The sequence below is a fragment of the Durotheca rogersii genome (genome assembly GCF_024521655.1).
Source record: "Durotheca rogersii strain YMJ 92031201 chromosome Unknown GGS23scaffold_23, whole genome shotgun sequence".
NCBI classification, from domain to species: domain Eukaryota; kingdom Fungi; phylum Ascomycota; class Sordariomycetes; order Xylariales; family Xylariaceae; genus Durotheca; species Durotheca rogersii.
Window position 1 is genome coordinate 361,974 of NW_026251254.1, and position 25,681 is coordinate 387,654.

Consider the following 25,681-nt stretch of genomic DNA (forward strand, 5'->3'; position numbering starts at 1 on the left):
AACTGCCGCCGCTGCGATCCGACAGCGCGGTCGACAAGTTCAGCATCCATCTCCGCGTGGAGATAAACGCGTCTAGACAATCTTCCGTTGTTGGTGCCGCCGCCGCTGGCCAGCCTAGTTTCAAACTAGCCGTCTACTTTCCTTTCGTCAGTTTGGAGAGACGACTCTCTGCCTGCCTGTCTGTCTGTCTCTCGCTGGGGGGTTGTCTCCAACACTTGTCTGGCTCTACATGCATAGGCGCTGCGGGATGGGCGGAATCGAAAGGAAGAGAATAGCTACCTACCTGGCTACGTAGAGTCTCGGTGGCCCCCTCGCTCCCTCACTTCGCCCATTCGCCCTCTCTCCTCCCTCCCCAACACACATGCGATTGGCTTCGACTCACCTCGCCTTATATACACCCGCACGCGGGCCTTGTGGGTGATGGTGGTGAGAGTTTTGTTGTGCGCGTGCTTACTTGCGCGTGTTATGTGCCCGCATGCGTATCACATATACGCATGTGCCGTTGGGATGCTACGGGGAACCGGCGGTTGTCGTGCGTGTTGCGTTGGTCTGCACGTACGTGTTGTCGAGGTGTGTGCGTGGGATGAGGAGTTCCCAACTCACCACTCGCGCGCGCCGCCGTGGATTTTATCCTGCTCCTTAATAACTCTTCTTCTCGCCGTCGTCCTGATAAACGGACGAGAAATAAATGATGTAGTAATCTCTGCAAATGAACGCCTGCTACTGCCACCCCCCCATACCCCCCCTCCCCCCGGCTCGTCTGATGATGGCCCTTCCTCTCTTCCTCCCCGAATGGGCGATCCAGACCTCATCGCCAACCTCATCTCTCTCCGCCTAACTCCTCGCTGCCTCATTTCATCTCATTTCACCGTCTACGTGTGAGGGTCCCCGCCGGTGGCAACCACAGCTAATAAACCTCTCCATTTCCTTCCTGTCCGCGCCACGGTAGATCCGCACGTCTTGGCCCGTTTCCGGGTGTATGTATGCAAGTCTCTATATCGTCTACCTGTCTTCGCAGGTAGTTATGCACGGCAGAGGATCGCAATAGGTAAAATCCTACCTGCTTACACCGGCAACACATATGTTCTCTCTTCTCCTTCGCCCTTCTCGTCCTATGGGGCGCTTACTCTGCCCGCCGTGTCCACTTCCCCTGCATGACGACGACGGCGCCAGCGAATGGCCTTGCGCCAACCCGTTTCCTCTACCTAGCGCCAGCATGGCCGACGGGGAGGGTGGCGCGCCATGGGGGGGGAGCGGACCCGTCCTATCACGTCCCGTCCCCTGACTCAACTCGCCGAACCAGAACCTGAACGGCCCCCCCTTTCTGGCCCCACCCCCCCCTGGCCCTGTTTCCCGACGCTCGTCGTCCTCTTCCTCCCCCAGTGTCCGCCACGCCCACTTCGGCCCTGGCACCACACCAGGGGATTCCAAGTTTCCCTGGCGTGCGGGCTAGAGCTAGGAGGGATTCTGGCCTGCTTTGGCAGTAATTTTTTTTATCCCTCGCCATCTTTTCCGTGGGCACCGTCGGGCGTTAGGCCAAGGCCAACCACCAAGTCGCACCATGGCTGGTTCCCACAGCCAGGTAATATAACAGAGCCCCCCTGGACCTGAGCCGTGCTCTTCTCTCTCCGCCTCTTTCTCCTTTCCACACCGTCGACACCCGGGTCTCCTGTCGTGCTGGGTTTTTTCTTTAAAAAAAACCAATTCGTTCATTTCTCGACATATTTACGCTCTTTTTTCCCCTTCCTTCTTTTTCTCCGCCGGCTGAGTCCATACCCCTCGTTCATTCTGCCCTCAAAAAGCAGGTCTCCGTGACGTCCCTTCGTTCCCACAGGTCGAGAACACGAGATCACTGCGAGGCAACTCCTGTCAGGACCACTCTCTTTTACGCCGTTGAAAGGAAAGAAAAAGTTGGCTTCGGTACCAACGACTTGGAATCTTGATTCCCCCCCCAGTTCCATTCGTTTTCGAGACAAGGACTCGAAGGAGAGATATATAGAGAGAGACAGACTACTTCGGGTGTGAGACACGACAAGCAACCACAGCACATCCCTACCACCACCATGAGGATCTCGCGCGTCAGCACCCTCGCCTCGCTGGCCCCCGTGGCGGCGGCGATCAAGTCCGAGACGACATTCGCGGTGCTGCACTTCACCGGGAAGCAGTTCCTGACCGAGGGTCCGATGGACCCCGTCGTCAACCCGGGCGAGCAGGCGACCCACTATCACAGCATCATGGGCGGCAGCAACTTCGGCATCAACACCCGCGGCGACGACCTGCTCAGCTCCGAGTGCACCACCACCACCATCAAGAGGGACTTCAGCAACTACTGGGTCCCCACCCTCTTCTTCCAGGACCCCGAGAACCCCTCTAGTTTCGAGAAGGTGCCCCTGTTCTACATGAACGTCTACTACTTGTAAGCTCTCCTTTCTCCTCGCCCTCCCCTCTATATCACTAACACACACCCCCCCAGCTTCGAAGCCAGCAACAGCACCGTCGAGCCGTTCCCGGTCGGACTCAAGATGCTCAGCGGCGACTCGAGCCTGCGCGACCCGCCGGCCTTCGGCGGCGGGCGCAACCTCGACCCGACCAAGGGCCCGATCCAGCCGGTGCAGTGGACGTGCCCGCGGCAGAGCTACGACCCGCCGTCGTACCCGGCCGACTCGGACGGGACGACGGCCGGGCTGCAGGACCCGGGCAACGCGGGCGCCGGCGCGGGCTTCCCGCTCTACAACTGCGACGGCACGTACTCGCCGCTGCGGCAGGACATCCACTTCCCGTCGTGCTACAACCCGGCCGCCGGCATCGACGACTACCAGAACAACATGGCCTGGCCGACCGCCGGCGCCGGCGGCCTGCTCGAGTGCCCCGCCGGCTGGCTCCACGTGCCGCATCTCTTCTACGAGGTCTACTGGGACACGCCCGCGTTCGCCGACCGCTGGACCCCCGACGGCAAGACCCAGCCGTTCGTGCTCTCCAACGGCGACGCCACCGGCTACAGCTCCCACGCCGACTTCATCTCCGGCTGGGAGCCCGACACCCTCGCCGCCATCATCGGCTCCTGCAACGTCGGCACCATCGGCATGGAGAACTGCCCCGACATCCCCGGCGGCGTCAACGACAACCACGACTGCACCATCCCCCCCGCCATCGGCTCCATCGTCCCCGCCTCCGAGTCCCTCAGCGCCCTCCCCCTCAACCTCCCCGTCACCGGCTGGGGCCGCGGCTCCTCCGCCGACTACCCCTCCAAGGTCGCCGTCCCCGTCCCCGGCTCCGGCTCTGGCTCTGGCTCCGCGTCTAGCGCTTCCTCGCCCGAGGCTTCCCCCGAGGCCACCGCGCCCGGCAACGCCTTCATCCAGCTGCCCACGAGCCAGGCGTCCGAAGCAGCGGCCGCGGCCACGCCTTCGCCTTCGCCCGCCGTCAGCGCCGCGGCCGTGGTCCCCGCGCCCGCGCCCGTCGTCGACGAGGCCGACACCGAAGTCGACGAAGAGGTCTCCACCGTCTGGGACATCGTGACGGTGACGGTGACCACGACGGTCGTGGCGGACGCGACGCCGGCGCCTGCCCGCCGCCGCGCGCCCGCCCACGGCCACGGCCACGTGCGGCGCCACGGCCTCGGGGCCGGCCGCCGGTAGAGCCGCGGAGTTGGGGTTAGCGTTCGTGTGGGAGTCTGTTTTCTCGCCTTCGGTTTGACGTGACGTGTGGACAGAGCGTGCCTGGGGGGGCGGGGCGGATGGATAAACGTGCGGGGGCGGCGGCGATGTGTCTGGTCTATACCTGTCCGTAGCTATGTGTATATGGGTAACTTCTAACACGCGAGAAGAAGAAAGAGAGAACGCACGGCACACACACGTCTTCTATCCCCAGGGAAACAGGCGAGGATTTTTTTTTTGTCTACTATGCGCGGCGTCTACAGTTACACTTCGTGATTTTATCCCGGGGAGGATAACGGGGGCGCGTCGGACATAGACTTGGGAAGGAAAGGAAAGGAGAGAGGGAGAGAACACACTGCACCAGGAATAGGGGCATCTGGTAGCCGTTCGCTTCGCCGCCCCGGCCCAGATTTTTGTTTCTTCTACTTCCTCTTCGGTTTGGTCGTGCGTCCCCCCGCCTCCATACGGGCGCTGAGGCTGCGACTGATCGGCTTGGTTGGCTTTTTTTTCCGGGACGACGGTGGTAGAAACGAGCCACGAGCCATCCCGTCTTGCCCGTCTTCGCTTTCTTCATTTGTACATACAATTCTCTTCGGATGCAATCTCCTGGAAATCAGGCCCATTTCCACATCCTTGCGTGCTGAGTAGTCTTGCGGTGACTGTCTACATGGTACGTGCGTGTATAACCTCGTTCCCTCTTCCCGTCTCGTAGAGACATTCGGAATTCCGTCTACTTGCTTTCAATCCGAGAACAGAGTAATCCGCCAGCGCCGTGCCAAGCGGGTGCTGCCGTTCACCAAAAGTGCCTCATCCCTCCCAACCGTGATCCGCTGAGGAACCCCCCCCCCCTTTATCCCACACCCAGCATCACCTACTACGAATCAGAACTCGCGGCTAGGATGTCCTCGACCCTCTTGACCTTGTCCTGGGCCGTCTGCTTCTTGTCGGTCCTAGCACAGTTCGCCAGTCAGCTTCCGTATCCCTCGCGTAGCCTCGCACGACGTGCTGACGCGCAGCCCCTCGTATTCGAGCGAAGCGGCGGCCTCCACCCCGTCGAGGGGGGGCGGCACGGGCGAGACACGACAGCACGGGATATGCGTACCTGGTGCCAACACGCATCGAGGTCTGTATGCGGACGACGCCCTTCGCATGGACGAGGCTGTGCGCCTGGCCGATGACGCGCATCACGCTGTCCCACGACCCCTCTGTCCGTCGCCGCCGTGGCACACACATTAGTAAGGGGGACCGGCAACCGCGGAGTAAGCGAAAAGTGATCTTGCCCGCCTCGTGCGGCCGGGCCAAGCTTTTTATCTTTACGTAGACATGCGGGCAGGCAGGCAGGTAGGCAAGCAGATACGAGCGCCACCGATATCACAGCAAGGAAGAGAAGGGCATGAATGCGCGCGACTCGCGGCGCACCGCACCTGCGAGGCGGCATCAGGGCAGCGAGAGGCGCCTCGGGGCGCGACAGACGGGCCGAAGAGACGGGGCGGCGACGACTTACCGACGGTGGTGCCGGCCGAGTGCATGGTGTGGGCGAGCCCGCTGGCGCGGAGCAGGCGCTGGACGACGGCGACCTCCTCCGCGACCGAGACGTGGGCCGTGCCGACGGGGACGAGGCAGAAGTCGACGTAGCACCGCTCCGGCGTCGGGACCTGCGCGTCGGCCATGGCTAGTGGGTGCGTCCGCTCTGCCTCCTAGCAGTCGGGTACGGGATAAGAGAAGGGGAGCCGGGAAGAGAGCGTAGGTGGCAGTGGGCGCTCGCGAGCTCGGGATCTCGGGGTCGCAGTCTGAGCCGTGTGCGAGGGATACGTAGGTATATATATTTAGCGGCGCAAGCGTGCAATGGAGAACGCCGATGGTGCCAGTGATAGATGTATAAAAGAGGGTAGATGTAAAGCAGAGGCGGAGGGGCACCGAGGAGGAGAATAATGATGTAAGAACCCGTCTAGACGCCCGGTGCGACCCCGTGATGTGCATAAATGCGTTACTTGTATGCCGCTTCACATATAGACGTCAATCTACCTACTTTTATCGCAGTTACGGACCTTATCTGCCAAAGGGGGCATCCGATAGGGGATCCTCCTTGTCCTTATATACTTAGTTCCCCCCCTTCTATACCTACGAATCCTCTACGCTTCGCTCTGCATGCGCATTTAAACCTGCCATGCTTCAAGATTAGAGAGAGATATGCAATAACGCTGTATAGAAAACGCAATGCTCTATAGACGTCTCCTCGTAACAAGGCAACCCTCCCCCCTTTTCCTTCTCTCTCCTCCATGCCACCCAGAGTAAAAGCAAAGTATGTGAAAGCGAGAGCAGCGTCTCGACCTCGATCGATCGATCGATCCATCCATCCATCGATACATCCACCTAGACACTCCCCTTGGCCGTGGCTCGTTACCGCCATGTTGCTACCGCGGCGGCGCGGGTGGTATCACTGAACGCGACGACAGCAACGCACGAATCGTCAAAACCAGGCTATGCGATGCGAGACGCTATGCGAACGGGGGGCGACGAAGCGCGTTGCGGGATGCGAACGCCTGTGTTCACAGGGCGAGGAAACAGTCGGAGAAACTCCTGCAGGCAGTATGGGTGAACTCGTTAGTAACCAAAGCCCCAGACGGACGGACAGATCTGTGCAACTGGTTTAGCGTCCGAAGCAGTGTCGGTTGATACCAGACGTCCTCGCCTGCATGCGCAGGTCCCTAGAGGAGACGGTTCACGCCCCTCCTGAGTGGGTAACTTTTTTTTTTTCAATTTCTTGCTCAAAAAACCGGATTATAAGCAGTGTAATGGAGGGATCGGGCGACTGACCATGAGGTAGACGACTCCCACTCAGCGATCCACCGGCAGCAGATCTTCAGCCGCTCCCGCACGCTCGACGTGCCGAGCAGCCGGTACTTCTCCTCGTCCCGCACCGGCAGGATGCTAGCGAGCCACCAGGGGAAGATCGACGGGTCCGTCGGGCACTCGCCGTAGATGGCCAGCACCCTCGCCGTCAGCCAGTTGACGCTCTTCGCCCGCATCCTCCTCACGAAATTGACCCCCACTTCGACCAGCTCCCGCGTCGACAGCGTCTCCAAGTCGTCCGATGACGTAGATGACGGCGGCGAGTTAGCACGCTGCGTATCCTCTGGCTCGGCACCTGCGGGGTCATCATCTTGCGGCGCCGGCGGGCTCCGGGTGCCGCGAGCGCGCGTCGTCTCCGACGCTTCGATAGCCTCCTCCTCCGCTACACCGATGTCGTCGACTTTCTCGATGTTGCCGACGAGGTAGCCGTCCAGCCACCCGTGCCCGGTGACCCTAAATCGGGAAACGCCGACGGTCTCCAGGACGCTCCGCCCGTCCGAGAAGAATTCGATGTTGACGATCCGGAGTAGCGTCCCGAACTCGTTGAATTCGGGCTCGCCGGGCGCGCGAGGCATCTTGTGGAGCACCATCCCGAACGTCTTGTCGCCCTCCATCGCCCGCCGGATCATCAGGCGGTACCGCGGCTCGAAAACGTGGAGGAAGGTGGGCATGCGCGGGAAGGAGAGCGTGCAGACGAAGATGGGGATGTCGAACCCGCCGTGGTTCGCCTGCTGCTCGAGCTTGTACGCGCGCGAGCGGAGGGCGGCGAGGTCGGCCCAGAAGCCGGTGATCATCTTGCAGAGCCTCTCGTTGGGAGGATAGGACCGCCGGTTAACTTGGGCCTGTATGGACAACGGGCGTCTGCAGATGGGGCACAAGTCCGAGTGATCCAGGATGCGATGGACGCAGCCCCGACAGAACGTATGGCCGCAGGCGGTCGTCAGGGGATCCATAAACAGTGCGTAGCAGACTTGGCAGTCCATCTCCGTCCTCGCCGCCTCCTTCAGCCGACCCAGCACGGCGCTATCCACCTCGTCGACTTCGTCGTTGGTCCTGGTCTCGATAAACGAATACGACACCTCGCACTCGTAACCTAGCATGCTGAGCCTGGCTAGCGAGTGGGTCGCGACGATGCGGCCCCCTTTCAGCACCATAGATTCGTCGGCCTTCCCCGCGAGCGAAGGGACGCCGGCGACATCCCAACCGTCGTGCACAGAGATCCTCGCGGCAGCCTCGGCGAGCTCTGCCGCGTCCCGGTCCAGCTTGATGCTCGCCTCGATGACGGACAACACCTTGTTCAAGGTGACGTCGACGGCGCAGTCGCCGACGGCATGCTCCTTCTTGCAGTCTTCGAACGGACATTCGAAGCCGTGGAGTCGGTTCGCCGTCCCGGGCCACGAGATATTGGCCCTGACATGCGTCCGGGGCACGCAGCGCTTGCAGAGACTATGACCGCACGGCAGGGTCGTCGGCTCCTTCAGGATACCGGAGCATATTTGGCATTGGATGAGCCTTACGATCTGCCTGGCGTCCTTGATAGGGTCGAGGAGAGATTTGGAGGCAACCGCAAGGTCTACGGCGTCGGCGGACCCGAGAGGTGCGGCATCATCTGTCTCAGAGTAGGGGTGAGGGACCGGGCCGTCAGGGAGGTCGGGCGGCGGAGGCGAGCTCGAGGAACTCGGGTTAGCCCGTGCGGAGGACATGAACGTGCTGGTTTTCTCTAGACGCGATTACGAGGGATTATTTGCAAGGATGGGACGACCACGTGTCGGTATATGTACGGTGGGGACGCTGGCCAAGATGCGGGCTCAACGACTGCTGGCCCCGTTACGGGATCAAGCGTAGGTAGACAAGCAAGTAAGACTCCGGCTCTCAAGCTCACGCCTGGCCTGGCCTGGCCCGGGGCACGTGCAAGTCTTGACGAGGGATGGGGCGGAGAAGCGATCAATAACCACGGATATGCAGGCCAAGCAAATGCCGTTGGGCGGGGGGGATGGTTGAGACCGAGAGTGGTTGCGTAAGGCCAACAATACCAAGACGAGGTCCGGCACGTGCTGACCGGCGGCAGTTCGGAAGAGAGGAATTCTGGTTACGTAGGAACGCGACCTTTTTACGGGGGTTCACGAGCGGCCGGATCACGGACCGCAGCTCTCTCCCGAGTCGCAGATAGAAAGAGAGCGAGAGGGAGAGGAGAGGGGGAGAGGGAGACAAGAGAGGTAGGAGCCGTAGGTATGCTGGCTGTGGTATGCGGCGGACGGGGGTGGTCGGCGTACGCGATGGCAGGCAGGCTACGAAGTTCGGTCCAAGGAGAGGGAAGACCAGAGAGAGTATGGGGGATGTCAAAGAGGTGCTTCCGAGCCGGAGCTTCATACATACGTGCAGGTTTTGGGAAGACGAAGGGGGGCAGCGAGGGGAGGAAGAGGACGAGAGGAAGGAAGACCTGCCGGGACAGCAACAACGACAACGACGATAGGTGGCGCGAGAGAGCGCAGCAGGCATTCAGGACCGCGATGGAGGGGGCAAGCAGCAGTATATAGGAGGCGGCGACGACGAGAGCATATTGGGTGCGTAAGTGTAGGCGTAAGGGCATATGTAAGTGCAAGAGTGTAAGCGTAAGCGTGGGCGCGTGGTGGTTATGCGGGCGTATCAGAGGCGGACGGGGGAGCGGAAGTCATCATACATTTTGGCCTCCTCTTCTCGAGAGGGGCGGCGACGGGGGGGCAGAGAGGGGGAGAAGTGAGTAGGTATGTCTATGGGGATACGTGTATGTGCGTGTGTTTCCGTTTCGAGGGAGAGGGAGGGAGGACGGGAGCTGGGTGCTAAAGTGAGTGAGTGAGCGAGTGAGTGAGCGAGCGAGCCGAGTGCGTGGAGGAGTAGAGAAGCGAGTGAGTACCTAGTAGTAGGCGCGGGACGGGAAGCGTAGACAGGACAGTCGGTGGCAGCGCCCACCGGGAGAAAACGACAGCGACTGCTACTAAACCAAAACGAAACCAGAAATAAATAAAACGAAGTACAATAGATAAAAATAAAAAGTCCTGACGTCGTAGGGGTACTCGGGTGGTTCGTCAAAGGAGGCGACGGGCGAGGCTGATTGGGCGACGGCGACGGCGAACGTGGACTGATGATCTCGATGAGGAACAATCGAGCCACCAGCCGGGGGCGGGCTCGCAGGTACCGGGCGACCTGGCCGACAGGTACCTGTCCACCTGCCAAACCCCGAGGTTTACGGGGTACCTCCCAGCAGCCGGGACTGAGGACTGGCCTTAGGCGGGGCAGGCTTATTAGGTAGGTATAGCGTATGCCTCGGACACCTTAACCCTGCTAACCCTGCCCCCGCGGAGGTAGGCAGGTAACCTAGCAGATTAGGTACCTGAGCGGCAGGTACAGGTACATTCACCTGTCCTGGGCAACCCTGGCCAAGGACCCCTTTTCCCACCCGGATATGCCGCTGGGCACCCCGCCCATCATCGTCCCCCTCCCACACGTTGCTGGGCGCCCCGGGCCACCGCGCGCGCCGAGGTCGTCATAGACAAAGCCGCGCCAGCCTTTTCGGCGCAGAATACACTCGTCATCCGCCTGGGTCACGCCCCCCTCTGGCCGCACGTCGCGATGAATAATCGAACCTGTCTGCCGGTTCCCGCTACCTACCTAGTCGGCGGCAGATGGAACATCCGACGCTGCTGGCGTCCCCTCTTATCGAGGCAGCATGTCGTAGCCGGGGGAGGGGGGGAGGTCAGGTAACGACAGATCTGCTACACACGCAACACCACACATACTCCCTCTGCCCCAGCTGCACATACGTCGTCGACTGGGCACAGCCAGCCAGCCTGGCTAGTCCAGTCCACCAATGCCTGCCCCCGACCAGCTGGACACGGCGCGGCCACCGGGACGATCGACGGCTCGCACAGCCCTCGTGGCCCGAACAGGCAAGTTGAGCGGGCGACAGATCGGCGCGGGCGCTGCTAGCGCTCTCGATCCGGCCGCGCCGTCGTCTCCCGACCATCGACCTCTAGCGAAGAAACATTGCCCGTATATCCATGTCGACCTCATTGTTCTTATTTGCCGTCTTCTCTCCCTCCATCGCTTGCATTCCCGATGAGAAACTCAACCAACCCTCTCTTGCACTCGCCCCACGGCGCGTCGCGTCACCCCCCCCTCCTGCTGCTGTCCCCATCTGCTCCGTACCGACCAAAAAAAAAAAACCAAACGTGGCAGATCGTACCCACTGCTGTCCCGCTCGATGAACAGCCAAGTCGAGGCTAAGCAACCCTTGCGCCCCTCTCCGTCTCTCTCTCTCTCTCTCTCTCGACTTACACAGCGGTCGGCGTTCTATAGACAATTGCTGCTTACCCTATCGATACCGACGTAGGCACCGATAAGCAAGTTAGCTATAGGCACGTCCGCACTCTCGTATATTACATCCACACACGTAGAATATAAACATATCACGCAACATACCCAGCACCAACACACCACCTCTCCTCCCCTCCCCTCTGCCCCTCTACCTCGCCGCCTCACCGCACATTTTCCTCCCCCGCCCCAGCAGCCACCCCTGACTTCTGTACATCCGTATGGACGAACAATACGGCAGACCCAGGACGGGCGGGACGCGCGCGCACTAACTAACTAACCGCCCCCACCGGACCCCCCCTCCCAAACCCAGCCGGCCTCCCTCTCGGCCCGGAGTCACAGAACCTCCACGTCGCTCCCTCCCCCTCCCCTCCCCTCCCCTATGGCTGGCACACCCACCCACCCACACTTACACGCACACGCCTCGTCGCCCGGGCAGGCGATGAGATAGAGCGGTGGACGCACACGTACGTACATACGTACATACGTACAGGCCTGCACGCCCACCGCGCCCGTGGGTCCCTCCCCTCAGGCGGGGAGTTGACTGAATGAGTGAGTGAGGGAGGCGTGTGCGGCGGGGGGGCCCGGCTCCGGGGTCGAATAGGAGGAGAGAGGAGGATGGATGGATGGATGGGCAGATATCTGTCTGTCTGTCTGGGAGCGGCGCCCACACGCGCGGCACGGCGATCCCTGTCTGTGTGGGCGGACGGATAGCTAGATCTGTAGGTATGTGTCCGTGGGTCTGCACCCTGGCTGTGTGCGTAGGTAGGTAGGTAGGTAGGTAGGTAGGTAGTAAGGTGGTTATATAAATACCGGCCGGATCCTCTCTCTCGCGCGCGGGGCCTGGGGGCGAGTGATGTCCGTGATGTTTTGTCTGTGTCCGCCTTGCACATACCTGCCTTAGGCAGTAGACATCTACGCCTCGCTGCCTACCTCTACCTCCCAGTGCGCGCACGCACTGTACCTGCACATACACACGCACACGTACACTCACACGTACACGCACACGCACCGAGCATCACCCTCGGTCTCGTACCAGTACACGCCTTCGCGTTTAGGATATCACCTATCGCTCTACCTGGCGCGTTGCGCGCCGTGCCGTGCCGTGCCGTACCGTACCGTAGAACCCAACCCAACCCTTTCCCTGACCGACCAACCAACCCGACCGACCGACCGACCGACCGACCGACCGACCGACCGAATGTCCCGTTAGCCGTGTCCAAAACCCGTGCACCCCCCCCTTCTCTCTCCCGTCTCCCACATGCCATACGTACATACTCGCATACTCGCCGTCCGCCGCCTTTCACGCACTTCCGGTTCCCCTCTGCTCCGTGCAGATACGATTATACCGTAGCGAGCTTGTGGCCGCCGCGGCGTGCCTGTGTTCGAAGACGAAGCTGCCCGCGTAGACGCAGGCGAGAAACATGGGATAAAATATTAAAAAAACAAAAACAAGACAAGCAGGAAAAAGGTGCAGGCGGAACAGGCAAGCGAGCACCCCAATTAACCCCGGCCCGGATCCAAGGGATCGCCGTTGTCCTAGTTCTCACCGAGGTCCCTCGCCGATTAGACACCGCGGACTTTTCCGTCACGTGGCCTGTCACTTCCCGTTGCCGTCGTGGTTCTCGTACATTGTCACCTTAGCGCCGGTGCGGGGACCAGAACCTTTGCCCGCGTCATCGTCGTTGCGCCCACCGCCCCTTCGCGGGCGCCGACCGATTCGGCGCTAGCCAGCGCCCGATGTTGCCGAAGCACACGCAGCAGCAGAAGAGCACGCTGAGCATCCAGATGACCGTCGCCACCGTCTCCTGGCTCGCCAGCCCGCCGAACACGAGCTGGTCGACCTCGCCGCCGGTCGCGTTGCGCTGGTCGAATTCCCCGAGCACCGAAGGGCTCGTCGGGATGGGCACGATGTCCGGCTTCAGTCCCATCAGCACGGCGGCCCCGCCGACTCCGACCATCGTGGAGAAGAGGAAGCCGGGTATGGATCGGTCGAGCAGGAACCAGAGCACCGGGTTGGCGAGAGCCAGCGTCAGCGAGACCTGAAGCGTCGAGTCCCACGGGAGTCTCTTCTGCACGGTCGGTTAGCAAGAGGCGGGCATTGCGAAAGAAGACGCTATGTGACCCCCCCCACCCCCGGGGGGAAGGGGGTGCCGGGACGGGAGACCTACGATGGCAAAAGCAATCCCGACGAATGCCCCAATGCCCCGGATTGCCAGCGGCCAGTCTATCGGAGAATCCGACTTGTCCGAACCGCCTTCTCCGACCGCCATAGTCTTGGACGCGGGTTCGGCCGCTTCGCCGTCCTGCCCGAAAGCCTTCTCCCAGATGTCGTCGAACCAGGGCAGGAGGGTGCCGGTGAGGACGCTGAAGACGCCCCAGAAGGCGGTGTACTCCCAGCCGGAATAGCCGGCAGCGGCTGGGAGCACGCCCCGCACGTGGAATGCAGGCGTCGCATTATGCCTGCCCTGGAGCTGGGCGATGACGATACCGTATAGCATCCCTAGGCCGGATAGCAGCAGGATGCGGAAGCCGACGTAGAAGGCGAATTGGGACGCGGACAGCGGCTGAGATGGCGGAGACGGATGTAGAGGGGGCCGGTTGGATGTCGGCCTCAGCCTCTGCTTCTGAGTCTCGTAGGGAAGGTCGTCGGTGTTCGCCCATTTGGCCGGGGTCTCGGCGCCGGTTCCCCAGGGGGTACTGGGCTCGTCGTAGCCTAGGTAGAACTTATCCTTCCCATAGGTGGTAGGCGTGAAGATGCCCATCAGGGTCGAGCCGGTCAAGTTCAACGCCGACGGAGCGCGGCTGACGGGCGCGGGTTCGAAAGAGTTGTTCCGGCTAGAATCCAGCAAGCGGGAGTTCAGCGACTCGAGATTTAACCCCGGACCGCGGCTGGGGTCGGCGGGAGGAATATCGTCCTCCGGAGGGGTGGGCTCTGCATAGTGCCGATCGAACGGCCGGCGGGGGATAGGCCGCAATAAGGGCGGACCGTCACCTAGGGGAGTAGACATGATGAGAAAGGCAGGAATAGGTGTAGGCGTGCCGGAAGTGATGGCCGTCTCCTAGGTTCGAGGAAGGAAGGGAGAGACGGCGGTATAAATACGAGGCTGGGAGAGCCGACAGAAGCGGAGAGAGCGGGTTAGGAGGTGGAAGGGGGGGGGAGACGCAGAGCTTGCGCGGGTGCTCGGGGCACCTCGATGTTACTGGCGGACGAGTTGGATCGGAGCCCAGGGCCGAGGGGTACGAAATCCGGTTGGCGATGTTACGCTGCCAAGATCCGATGCAAGCTCGTACGAGTCGGGAGCGTAATTGGGTGGCGATGATTGGGGAGAATTGGGGATCGATCGAATAGGAAAGGAGAGCAGATGGAGAGGGAGAAAAATGCGTGTGTATGTAGATTTTGAAGGGAAGAGGGGAGGACTGCGATCAAAGGGTTTTTTTTTCTCTGGTTTTTGGTCACGGCAGTTTGTGGATTCGGATCTGATCGTCGGTTGACAAGTGTAGGCCAGTAGACAGGGGTGTTGCAGAGCTCGGCGGAGATACGAGGCCGGGTACTTAGGCGCGAGAGAGAGGGCGGAGGGTAAGATGGATCGAGACTGGAGACGGTGCGTGGCAGTCAATGGTATTGTGTGCCTGAGCGACAGCGAGGGTGGTACGTGTACGTATATGGAGGTGTGTATATAGGGACGGCGCACGGGGGTGGTGGCGCGTCGAGGTGTGCGTCTGCTTGGTAGCTATCGGTCCATCCGCCTGTCTGCGCGTGTCTTGTATGCGCGTGGCTTCATGCGCTGCGTGTCTCATACGAGAGGATGGCCAGAGGAGAGGGGGAGGTGTTGCGGAGCGGTCTCGGTGAGGATGTATGACGAGGTAGACGGGTAAAGGAGGAGGAGGTAGGTAACCTGGGCGGGAGATTGATAAAATATATTGTGCCCCCTGGAAGAGAAGACAGGGAAAGGAAGAAAAAAAAAAAGGGAGAGCAGCGACGACAACGCCGGCTCGGGATGGATGCTGGATGCCAGACGGGCCCGACTAGCTAGCTGCAGGCCAGGCTGGAGGCTATATCGGTAGGAATGCGAGGAATGCGAGGAATGACGTGGATTGCTAGTAATATCTAGTCGTCGCAGCTCGCAGCGGGTGCGAGGTCGAAGCTACGGGCTCTCTCGTGCGCGTGTGTTGCGTGTGTTGCGTGTGTGTTGAGGCATGAGGCATGGAGTGTGGGTGGAGAGGACTGGTAGGGATGGGCTGAGACGGCGGCCGGTGTGGCTCTCTGTAGAGGTACTGGCCAGAGCGCGCCGATGGCACATGCCAATGCCCTCCCTTCCCTGGGCTCATGTACGTGCAGGCATCTCGAGATACACGGTCTTTTCCCCGCGCTTAACCTGGGCTGCTCCCATTCGCCCAGCAACGCCGGAATAAGGAAAAATCGAGTATCTATAGGCATCCTGCTACCCGCTGATCTACGCTGCTACATATATAACGAAATCGTGATGCTGTCTCGGACCATGCAGGCCCGCCCACCTCAGCGCCGCCCAGCCTATCCAGCGACCTCCATTACTTACCTACCTAGTTACCTACCTACCTAGTTACCTACCTACCTACCACTGGTCCAGCCCAGCCCAGCCCAGCCGGGTTGCCGCAACCGGTTCTGTTTTGGCGTTGCGCCGTCGCCGCCTGTCTCCATCGGCCTTACTCAGGCGGTGGCACCGGCTGTATGTACTCGTCGTCCGACGCTCCCTCGGGGTCCTCTCTCGTCCTACCGAACCTGAAACATACGGCAAATAGACCCCGAATACGATTTGCATCGTGCTACGATGCGCGTAGGGGGCGTGTGTGCGTTGCGTAGGTATGTGCGCAATCCTAACTGTCGACGTGCCCATCGCCGTCGGGCTCGGCATACGCACATACACCTACCTATTATGTACCTAATGTACGTACGTCCGCCGATGCCTGCCTGACTCGGCCCAGCCTGAGCTACTCCAAGTGCATGCATACGGGTCAGTAACCAGGGGAGAGGGAGAGAGTAACATGCCTACCTCCTAAGCTATGGTCATATCACCTACCTGCCTTGGGGTACCGTTCTATTCTATCTGTGTACGATTGCCGGCCTGTGCCAACCCTCCCCCCCCCCAGCCGCGAAAAAGGCACCTGATCCTCTCGTCAGGAGACAGACCCAACCTGGTCGCAACGGACGACATATGGCAGCATGGCCATCCCAGGCCTGCGTGCGGTATGGGTGCATCGACCGGACGGGATCCCCTCTCGTGACGCGCGAGAGTGTGATGCCCGTTCCTCTTCTCCCTCCGCGTCGTTTCCGCTGCTCGGCCTGTGGGTGTAAGCGTAGGTGTAGGCGGGAAAAGGGGCGGACTAGAACAGGCATTTTTGGAAAAAAAGAGAAAAAAAGAAAAAAAGGAGGCGGCTGACATCGAACAGGATCGGCCGAATCGAAGCTGGCATATGCGCAATGCCCACCTTGTAGGTATATAGGCACGAATACTGTGCGCACGGGTGGAAGCCGTATGGGTATATCCGTGATGCTACTGCTAGGTAATTAGGAGGTAGGCAGATGGGGTCCGACGACCGTATGAATGGGAAGCCCTCGAACGTATCGCGTGCCGTACTCTAGCAATAAGCCTATGCATAGCTCGCGAGTATCGACTTACCTAGGTACGGAGGTGGAGGCAGATGCCTCAGGTACCCAGGTACCTACCTACCTCCTATTTCCATCGACTCCACCGTTTAGGAAGGTGTAGATTCGGAGGCCCCCCCCCCGTAATTTCCGACCTGTTCCTGCCCTAGCATTCTGCCCTTGCGTGCCGCCATCGTCGGCTCGCTCCGCCCGGCCGTCTCTCCATCTGCTCCGTTCTGTCCTCCGTCCTCCGAACGTGTTGCGCGCGGTGCCCGATCGCCCAGATGCGCACCCTGCCGCGTCGCTGCATGTGTGTATCGGCAGTGCGTGGAATCGCTACGTTGGCGCGGCGCAGCGCGGCGTGCATGCGAACCTCTCCATGTTGGAGAATGGCTGGCTCGCTAACTGTTGTCGCTACCCCACGGCTCGCGAATGCACCCCACCACCACCTCCCTCCCATTCCCGTCCCACCGGCACCGACTGACCTAGGCAAATCCCCCCTCCCTCCCCCTTTCTCCAGTCTTGCTCGTACACAACCCATCAAGCCTGCGTGTACGCTCTCCCGACCCCGTCTTCCTCCCGTCCTGGCCTTGTCCATCCGGACTCGACGCCGCCCTAGACACTTGTTCTACTTCGTGCACATCTTCCCGCCGTCACGCCTGCATTCGCCTTTACGTAAGTGGCCGTCGATTGCCTACTCTAGGTCACCAGGGGACCAGCTCGAGTTGGCATGACCCGATGGAAACCGATCTGTAACCAACGATCTCCTCGCCAATCTGACCGAGAGCATAAGCTCCCCCTCCCCTCCCCTCCCTCCTCGTGTCACTCTCTGACCCCGCTCGTAGCTTTCGTGAACTCGTTTCTTTCGTCACGCGGTATACGTGCTACCCCCCCAAGAAAGTTGGATGCAATTGGCGAATCGCTTATTGGGTTGTTCACGTAGACTCTCATCCTACTCCTGCGCCATTCTCTTGTTTTTTACCCCTCCTTTGGCTATGCTCCGTGCTAGCTTAGCTTGTGCTTTTTGGGAACGTGTGCTCGCCCTCGAAGCTTGTATTCTCGTCCGACATCGTCGAGTTTCTTCCCCCCCCCCCTGCTCCCCGGCTGGAAAGAAAGCTAGCTCGCCCTGCGAGATCGTATTCGCGTAGGCGGAAACGTGACAGCACGGTAGGTACATGTTAAGACGCGACCGAACCCCGTCTTAGCCCTCCTCATTCTCGCCCCCATCTTTGTCCTCGTCCTCGTCCTCGTCCTCCGAGACGTCTTCGAATTCGTCATCATCCTCGCTATCCTCCACGCCTTCGGGCCGCGGTATCATCGCGAACGCCTCCAGGCACGTGATCCTGTTCTGGGTCTCGTACGTGCCGAGCAGCTTGCCCACCGTCTTCGCCGTCGCCGATTTCTGCGCCGCCGTCAACTCTGCGACGCCGAGCTTGAAGACGCGGAGCGTGCCGTCGCTGCTGCCGGTGGCGATGATCAAGGTGTCGTCACGCCCTCCGCCGCCGCCAGCCTGTCCGACCAGCCTCACTATGGCAAAGTCTTTAATCCGCGCCGACACCCCGGCTTCTTTGCCCCCGAGCTGTGCTACTAGTTTGGCTGCGGGTAATGGCGCCGCCTTTCGTCTTCCCTCCGCTCCCGCCGTAGTAGAGGAAGAAGATGGCTCGGTCGCGGGGGCCAGGTCCTCGCTCCTCGTTGAGAAGAACAGGATCCGCCCGTCCTCGGTCGACGTGGCGATGAGCGACGACTCGCTCGTCGTGTCGAGGGTTAGGTAGCGGATCTCGTGGATCTTGCGTCGCGGGCTAGGCACGACGCGGCACTTGGGCGTGCTGTCCATGCCGAAGACGAGTGCGCCATGGTCGAACGCGACACAGAACTCGTCCCCGTCCTCGGTTGCGCCCCAGACGACGCGGCGGCCCTCGCCGGATGAAGCGCGACCCCCCTCGCCAACCTCCTGCAGCGCGTCCCGGCCGAAGTTAAGCACGCCGGCCCGCTTCGCCGTCATCAGGTTCCACAACCGCATGCACCGCTCGCCGCGGCTTACGGTGATCATAAGCTTCATGCTCGGGTGTACGGCAAAGTCGTTGACGCCGGCGGGCGTCGCGCCGAGGGCGGCAGTGTCCCCGCTCGGCCGGCCCTGGGGCTTCGGTACGGGCGCGCGGACGGTCGACAGCAGCGCCCAGTCGCGCGTGCGCGTGACGGCGACGGTCGAGTCCTCCGACGCCGACATGAGCTTCGACCGCGTCGGGAAGGCGAGCCGCGTCACCGTCGACGCGTGGTGAAGCAGCGCGCCGAGCTCGCGGTTCTTGGGGTTCTCGAGGATCCGCCGCGGCGTCGCCGACGACAGAAAGTCCTGCCCCGCCTTCCGCCGCGGCGGGTGCGCCGAGATGCTATACACGTTAACCCGCTCGTCGCTGCTGCCCGAGGCCAGCATCACCTTCTGCAGTCGGCCCGGTTCGGGCGCCGACGGTGGCGACAGCGCCAGGCAGCGTATTGCCGAGCTATGTGCGTTGAATAGGAACGTATCGGCGAATTCGACCCGGTCGTCGTCTTTGCCGCTGCCATCGTTGCCGTCGGCGGAGAGCGATATAGTAGCCGTCAACCCGTGTAGAACCCTATCGTAAGAGCCTGTGACAATCTGCAGCACAAATGGTGGGCTCGCCGTGCCGTTTGCCGGCGTCGGTGCCGGATCGTTAGCCATAGTTATCTTCGCCTTCTTCGTAGCAGTTGTCGGTTCCTGCGGCTGATGTGCTGCGGCCCGGTTAGGACAAGCGGCACCGGCGGCGCCGTCTCCTCGCTTCCGCTTGCCCATTGTCTTTTCTTCTTGGGTCCTTTCTTCTCTCTATCACTCGGTCTCTTCCTCTTGCTTCAATTCCTGGGTCGGTGATTCCAAGTCCGTATAGTTCCGTCGGGCTTCGTGTAGGATAGAGGGGGAGGGGAGGGGAGGAGGGAAGCGGGGGTATCGAGGTTCGTCTCTGTCACAGCGGCGATCAAAGGCAGAAGAATAGGCTAATACTAGGTGGATGTTATGGGAAAAATGAAGCTGTAGGAGATGCATCACAGAGACAAGGTAGGTAATATATGTAGACAGCAAAAAAATAAAGTGGACCGTAGTTTAGTGGGGCTTCCGTATTATGTAAGGCTGCCATACAGGTTTAGAGATGTTTGATGCCTCAGGCGCCCACCATACCTAGCAACTAGATACCATTACTGTGCATATCCCGCGTGGTCTACTCCTTGAGGGAATCTAATGAAAGGGCGACGGGTGAACGAGCGGTAAATACCGCGAGGGTTTTAAATACCTGCCATTAGGTCGATTACATAGCTGCCGTCTAGAAGTTGATGGGGAGACTTGAGAGCCTCCCGTCTACGTCCAAAAAGCACGAAAGCGCGCATCGCGAGACAGCTCGGGCATTGTTTCACTGGTCTTTACTGTATTGTGTATTCGACAGCCTGAGCTTTCTCGGCTGCCTCCCCTCTCGCCACCCGACCACTCCGTGATAGAGTTGGTAGGTTAGGGGGGTAGCTAGGGGTGCTTCTGTGTGGCAACTGATGCTTGTTTTCGCAGCCTGTCGTGCTAACCTCCCCCGTCCTTTTTCTAGTCAAGGGAGCCACCCCGTGTGCCATGATTAGCTGGGGTCGGTTGCCCGGGACGCGGTCGGACTATTCTATAATTATTCCTGCCAATTCCTGCCGGTTGTGCAAGACCGCCGTGTTCTCACAGAATCTCCGGCCTGTGTCATCACTCACAAATGTTGTGTGGGAAGACGCGTCCGACGGCTTGGCATCGGCCTTTAGCCGTGGCAGTCCTCAAGACGACAGACAAGGCCCCGAACAATGCCCGTGTAGGTTCACCGGGACTAGCTTCTATCCTCGTCGTCGTTGCTGATGATTACCACCCCGTCGCTCGTCAACTTGGCGCCGGAATCCTGCTTGTGGCCTTTATCGCAGTTCGAAGCAACCGTCTAACCCGCAACCGCGTTGCTGGTGCGCCGCGCTACGCCCTCTCTCTTTTTTTCCCCGTCCCCGGTATCGTCACGGTCGTACATCAGCTCATTTACCTTAACCCCCGCCTGAATCTTGTCTAGATGAAATCTTTTCACTACCTCCGAATTAAAGCTTATACCGACATCCTATTTCGGCACCGAGGGCGTCGGTGTGGCACTTCCGCTCGAATTCCGCTGATGCTGCGCTCCCCCTTGCTGGGCCTGCGCGTGCTGGGCCTGCGCTGCGGCGGCAGCGGCTGCCTGCTGCTGTTGTTGAGCCCGGAGCAGTTGCGCATATTGGTGGGGTCCGTTGGCAGCGGCAGCGTGGCCGGTCCCCCCAGCTGCGGCGTTCATTGCAGATTGTGCCATGTTGTGACTGTTCTGACGGTTATTCAGAAGCTGTCTCGCCATCTCACGGATCATGTCCTGGGGCGTGTTCGGATGCGATTGTCTGAGCTGGGTCTCGATATGCTGAAGCTGGGCAACGTATGTTTGGTGCGTCGGCTGGGGTATGGTGGTGTTGGGTCGTGGGGAGCCTGCCTGGGGCGATATACCAAGTCCGGCGGCAGGAGGCGTCGACATGCCTTGCCCATTCGCGGCGCTAAACGAGGCCATCATGGCTTGCGTCTGGGCGTTATTTATATAGCTCTTGTGGTTTAGCCCAGCCATGGCGCCGGCCCGCATAGCAGGCGGCGAACCCTGCAAAGGTATGCTCCCCTGAGGGCTTTGGTGTGACGGCTGCGCCTGATGCTGATGCTGCGCCTGATGCTGCCGCATCTGCACCGACCGGCGCTGCTGCTCCGAGATCTGATGTGCTTGTAGCAATAGCTGCATGTCCGGTTGCGGGTTGGGCATCGCCATCCGCGACTGACCGTTGACAGTGGGTATCTGCACCTGGGAAGCGCCGTTTATCGGCATAGGAGCAACGAGATTGCCGCCCATATGATTTGGAGCTCCGGTGCCGTTGGGGGTAGCGTGCATCGGCATGCGGGCGCGTCCTTGGCCGCTAACTGGCATCTGGTTGGGGACATTCACACGAGGTATGCTCGCGTGGGCGTGAGAGGCTGCAATCTGCGGGTTGTTCTGCGAGAGCTGATTGGCGTTCTGGGCGGTTGCTACCTGTGCGGCCTGCCCTTGCTGTGCTCTCTGTAGGACGGCCTAGGCATAACGGTTAGTCTTGATTGAACCAAGATGAAGATGTGTGCGTGGATGAGGGGACGGGGAGGCAGAATGTGTAGCGGAAGGTTACGGCAAGGGGAGATAGGGGTTGGGGGCACCATACTCTGCGTTGTGCCTCGTGACGTTGCTGTTGGGCCATCCTCTCCGCTAGTCTCTCAGCCATCGCCTGATCTCGCTCCCATCGCATAATGCTATATTCTCGGGGTGTTTTCGTCGCTGCCCTGGGCTGAGGCGCCTCGTTGGATTTTCTCATGGCTGCAAGCGAAGCTGCATGCTGCTGCTTTTGTATCGCCGTCTCTCGCTTCTTGGCCAGTTTCCGCATGGCGTCAATCATGGTAAGATGCTTCTGGTTTCGTCGACGTTCCACCTTGAGAGGAACAGTAAACCGCCTCCGAGGTACAGGGGTTGGGGGCCCGTTGGAGCCGGCTTGTTGCTGCTGCGCCTGTTGCTGCATCGCGCTCTGGTTCTGACGGAATATGACCTGCTGTGACGATTCTATCCTACCTTGCCACAGCTTGAAGTACTGGGTCTTCTGCATGTCGTGGGGGAGTCCCTCCAGTCCGACCCACCGCTCGAAACACTCCCACGGTGTGCGTCTCTCGGCCCCCGAGCTGAAAAGGGACCTGGAAGAGAGCATACTGGATATGAGAGACCAATTGTACGAGTACTCACGCACTAGACTCTTCAATTCGTCGTCTTCCGACTGCATCCACTGCGACGGGCTTCTGGATTCGTAGAAGGATTGGAACGGCATCGTATGCTCATTAGGCGGACGAAATTGGTGCCCAGCGTGCAATCTGTCTCTAATACTCTTGTTCTCCGGTCGGAATAGAGCCACATTGGGACTTTGTGGCTCTAGGCATGGCTCGTTGCCACTGCTCTGGCCAAAGACGACTTCGTCATCCTCGTCATCCTCCTGCGAATACCGATACCGGCTTCTTTTTTGCGGTGGGCCGGTTGAAGTAAGCTCCATCCGACCCTCCACGAACTTGGTCAGTGGCAAGGCGGGCCGTCTCCATGAGGCGTCGGGGTCGTACTCCGGTGCCGTGAGGTCGGATTTGGGGACTTTCAGCGGCGATCCGTACATAGGCAATTCCTCGAGGAGGCGGTCTGTGGTCGGCGACTGATGAAGTGCAAAGACAACGTCATCATTCTCCAAACAAAACAAAGCCGAGGGCGCTATCGTGTCGATGGCGACCTCGTGAGGCTCGTCATCCGGCTCCAACGGCGAATCGGCCTCCGTTGATGTAATGAGATCCGGAGTTGGTTGATTCTCGGCGCTGGGAGCGTGGTGCGCATCGACGACCGACGCCTCGTTTATGTCCGCTAGTTCCAGAGGGGGGATGACGGAATTCACCTGCAAAGCCTTGCGGTCTTCCAGCGAAGAAGATACCCATTCGGCACAGGCATAGGCAAGGTTACGGGCGGCAGCCATTTTCCATTTTCTTTCCTCGCGAAAGTCGGTCCTCATCCACTTCATCTCCTTCAGCAACACGTCCCAGTGACATGGCTGGCGCGTAGGCTCGGGGCAACGCTTTGGTTGACGAAGAGACCACTTATCATGGTGCTGTAACTGGTAAACCCTCCTAAGAACCTTACACGCTTGATTATCCAGTATTTGGGTGTACGAATCTGGGGTAGACAGGGTCTTGTGAGCTTGATGTAAAAGTTGATCGAGTGGCTTCATCCATTTTGAGGTGGAGGTGAAAGACTGTACGAAAAGTGGCGTGAAGTAGTCGTCGCTGGGCATCTGACCCGGCTTTGGGCGGTTCTGGACGAGTGTCCTGGCCGAGCTCGAAGCACGCCTTGGCTGTTTACCGAATATCACAGTAGACTGCTTACTCTTCTCCTTAAGCCTAGCTTTGCGGAGAATACTCTGGGGCGGCTTCCGAGACGACTGGGGGCCGGGGATTACCAGCGGTGCGCGATTAGGTTCGGATTCCCCGGAAGGGTTCGGCGGTTCGGCAAGGATTTCGGATACCGGCTTCTGCTGGGCAGCCCCTGTGGGACCACTTGTCTGTTGATGATCCAACCGAGGCGGCTGTACCGGCGTTTGCGGCGGTGTGGAAGGGGGGCGAGGGCCTTCGGAGCCGGCCTGATCGGGAGCTGCGCCAGGCTCAGATGCCACCAAGGTCTCCTTCGTCATCGCTTCGCCTGCCGCCCTGCTGGGGGCTAGGCTCCCTTTGATCTGGGGTGCTGCGCCGGGATGCACCGGTACTTCACGAACCTTCTGGTGAATTTGCTGTTGGTTGGACTGGGCATTTGCCTGGGTAGGTCCGCGGAAAGCATCGTTTGGGGTCTGTGGCGGGTCCGGGGGCTCGGGCTGCCCACTGCGACCAAAGTTGACTGGGCTGGATTCTCCATAGGGGGTGGGCAATGATACCTCTGGCAGTGCTGGTTCTGTGGGCGTCCTTATATTTTTAACACCGTTGCTCACCACTTTAGTCGTGGTGGTACTGGTTGGCTCTGGTATCGGTAAGGTTTCGACTCGGTTTTGAGTATTTTCGGGCGCAAGCACGGTGCCGGCAGAGTTCAGAGTGTGACCGGGCGTCAAACTATGCGAATCGGGCCCCAGCGTACGTACACCCCCAAACTCCACAACCTTCACCTCGACACCGGCCGTAACCGGCGCCCCGTCATGATCCGGGCTCGTGTTGGCCGACGTGTCGGGAATATATGGTGTCGTTGCTGTTTGAGTAGTCGAGCTTGGGGACGACGCCGCGTCGGCCGAGCCGGAGACGACGGGTTGAGGGCCCTGACAACATATATCCGTATTTTCTTCGTTCCTGGAAGGAGAAAATTCGACATCCATCGGCTCGCCATCGTATCGGTCTTGTCGCTGTGCATCTTCGAGGTCGGGCTCAGGCTTTACCTGCCGCTGTTCACCCACGACTGTTGGTATTATGTGCAGATGGGGAAGACTAGGGGAGCTTGTAGGTAGCCCTGCTGATACTTTGGCAGGAATAGCATTGATGGTAATGTTTTTAGCGATAGTTTCTGCGTTTTCACTGGTGGAAGGCGGCTTGGGATGGGGTTGCTCATTACTATTTATACGAGGCCCAGCGGCCCTCGTAGGATGCTCGAGAGGTTGGGTCGGCCGCGCTGGCTGAAGCTTCGGGGTAGCTCCCGAAGCTGGCAGCGCAGGAGCAATATTGGGGAGACGATCCGTCTGTCCATCGTCAACTTCTGGTCGCGACGTCACGGGTGGTGATGATGCTGGTGGCGGCGGTGCGGCGACCGGTCGCACGGCATCACGAACATCCTGCTTCTTGACAACGACAGCAACGGTATTTTCGCTTGGAGCAAGCGCTTCCCTCGCGACAGGTAGTTGGGAGTACTCGATTCGAGGTCGCGGCCGTGCCGGTATGTTCAACTCGTTTAGTTTTCTCCCTCTAGCGACCAGGTTAGCATGGCGTCTCCACAGCCAAAAGAAAGAAGAAAACACGGTCGGAGATGAGGGAAAATGAGACGGCAGGGTCAGACGAGCATACTGTAGAATGTCGCATCCCTCCAAGAAGTGCGACTCGGCGGTGTTGGCGGGCTGCGCGTCGGGGTCCGCGAAGCTACGCTGGGGGAGGCCATCCGAAGTGGTGGCGACGGCGTAGAGAACACAGAGTTTCCTCTTTCTCGACCGTGCAATTTCACTGTGGAAACCATCGTCAATACCGGAGAGAGCACGCTGGGCCCCGTCCGTCGGCCGATGGATGGAAAACTCACCTGCATTCTGCCCGCTTTGATTGCAGAAGCCTGGTGCGGTCGGCGGGCACGACCTCAGTCATAGCATCGACGACGGCGACATCCGTTTTGCATGAAAACGGATGGTTCTCCAAGCTTAATGGGGATGCCGGAGATGGATACGATGGTCTGATGCGATGGAAATGATGGCGTGGTGCTGCGGCAATTGAACTGCGTCGTCGCAGGTCGTGAGTGTGAAGTCGTCTCGGTCTCTCTTTTTTTCGAATTGAATTTTATTGATCTACTTTCCCCCTTCCCGTCTCCTGTTAACGCTGGCCTTAGGGTGTTGGAGACCACTATCG

At 60.0% G+C, this 25,681-nt stretch overlaps 5 protein-coding genes across 5 annotated transcripts; 1 reads left to right on the plus strand and 4 right to left on the minus strand.

Annotated features, from left to right (window-relative positions):
* The first annotated feature begins 1,888 nt into the window (after positions 1-1,888).
* GGS23DRAFT_228445 (uncharacterized protein) lies at positions 1,889-3,766 on the plus strand. The gene is made up of 2 exons (XM_051512029.1): positions 1,889-2,416; positions 2,474-3,766. The coding sequence occupies exons 1-2, from the start codon at positions 2,064-2,066 to the stop codon at positions 3,633-3,635; spliced, it is 1,515 nt and encodes a 504-aa protein (XP_051369261.1). The 5' UTR covers positions 1,889-2,063; the 3' UTR covers positions 3,636-3,766.
* A 761-nt stretch (positions 3,767-4,527) lies between these two features.
* On the minus strand, positions 4,528-8,209 carry GGS23DRAFT_606825 (uncharacterized protein; the record flags this gene model as incomplete). Its single annotated transcript, XM_051519952.1, has 4 exons — positions 4,528-4,603; positions 4,756-4,858; positions 5,158-5,308; positions 6,533-8,209. The coding sequence occupies 4 exons, from the start codon at positions 8,207-8,209 to the stop codon at positions 4,528-4,530; spliced, it is 2,007 nt and encodes a 668-aa protein (XP_051369262.1).
* A 4,123-nt stretch (positions 8,210-12,332) lies between these two features.
* Positions 12,333-14,139, minus strand: GGS23DRAFT_228482 (insulin-induced protein). The gene is made up of 2 exons (XM_051512030.1): positions 13,028-14,139; positions 12,333-12,928 (listed from the first exon to the last, which is right to left on the minus strand). Exons 1-2 carry the CDS (start codon positions 13,865-13,867, stop codon positions 12,533-12,535), a joined length of 1,236 nt encoding a protein of 411 aa, XP_051369263.1. The 5' UTR covers positions 13,868-14,139; the 3' UTR covers positions 12,333-12,532.
* A 2,853-nt stretch (positions 14,140-16,992) lies between these two features.
* On the minus strand, positions 16,993-19,887 carry GGS23DRAFT_580595 (WD40 repeat-like protein). The gene has a single exon (XM_051517133.1). The coding sequence runs from the start codon at positions 19,289-19,291 to the stop codon at positions 17,684-17,686; it is 1,608 nt and encodes a 535-aa protein (XP_051369264.1). The 5' UTR covers positions 19,292-19,887; the 3' UTR covers positions 16,993-17,683.
* Positions 19,888-20,589: 702 nt separating this feature from the next.
* On the minus strand, positions 20,590-25,521 carry GGS23DRAFT_228747 (uncharacterized protein). Its single transcript, XM_051512031.1, has 4 exons — positions 25,362-25,521; positions 25,136-25,288; positions 21,748-25,036; positions 20,590-21,623 (listed from the first exon to the last, which is right to left on the minus strand). Exons 1-4 carry the CDS (start codon positions 25,421-25,423, stop codon positions 20,613-20,615), a joined length of 4,515 nt encoding a protein of 1,504 aa, XP_051369265.1. The 5' UTR covers positions 25,424-25,521; the 3' UTR covers positions 20,590-20,612.
* Positions 25,522-25,681: the final 160 nt, after the last annotated feature.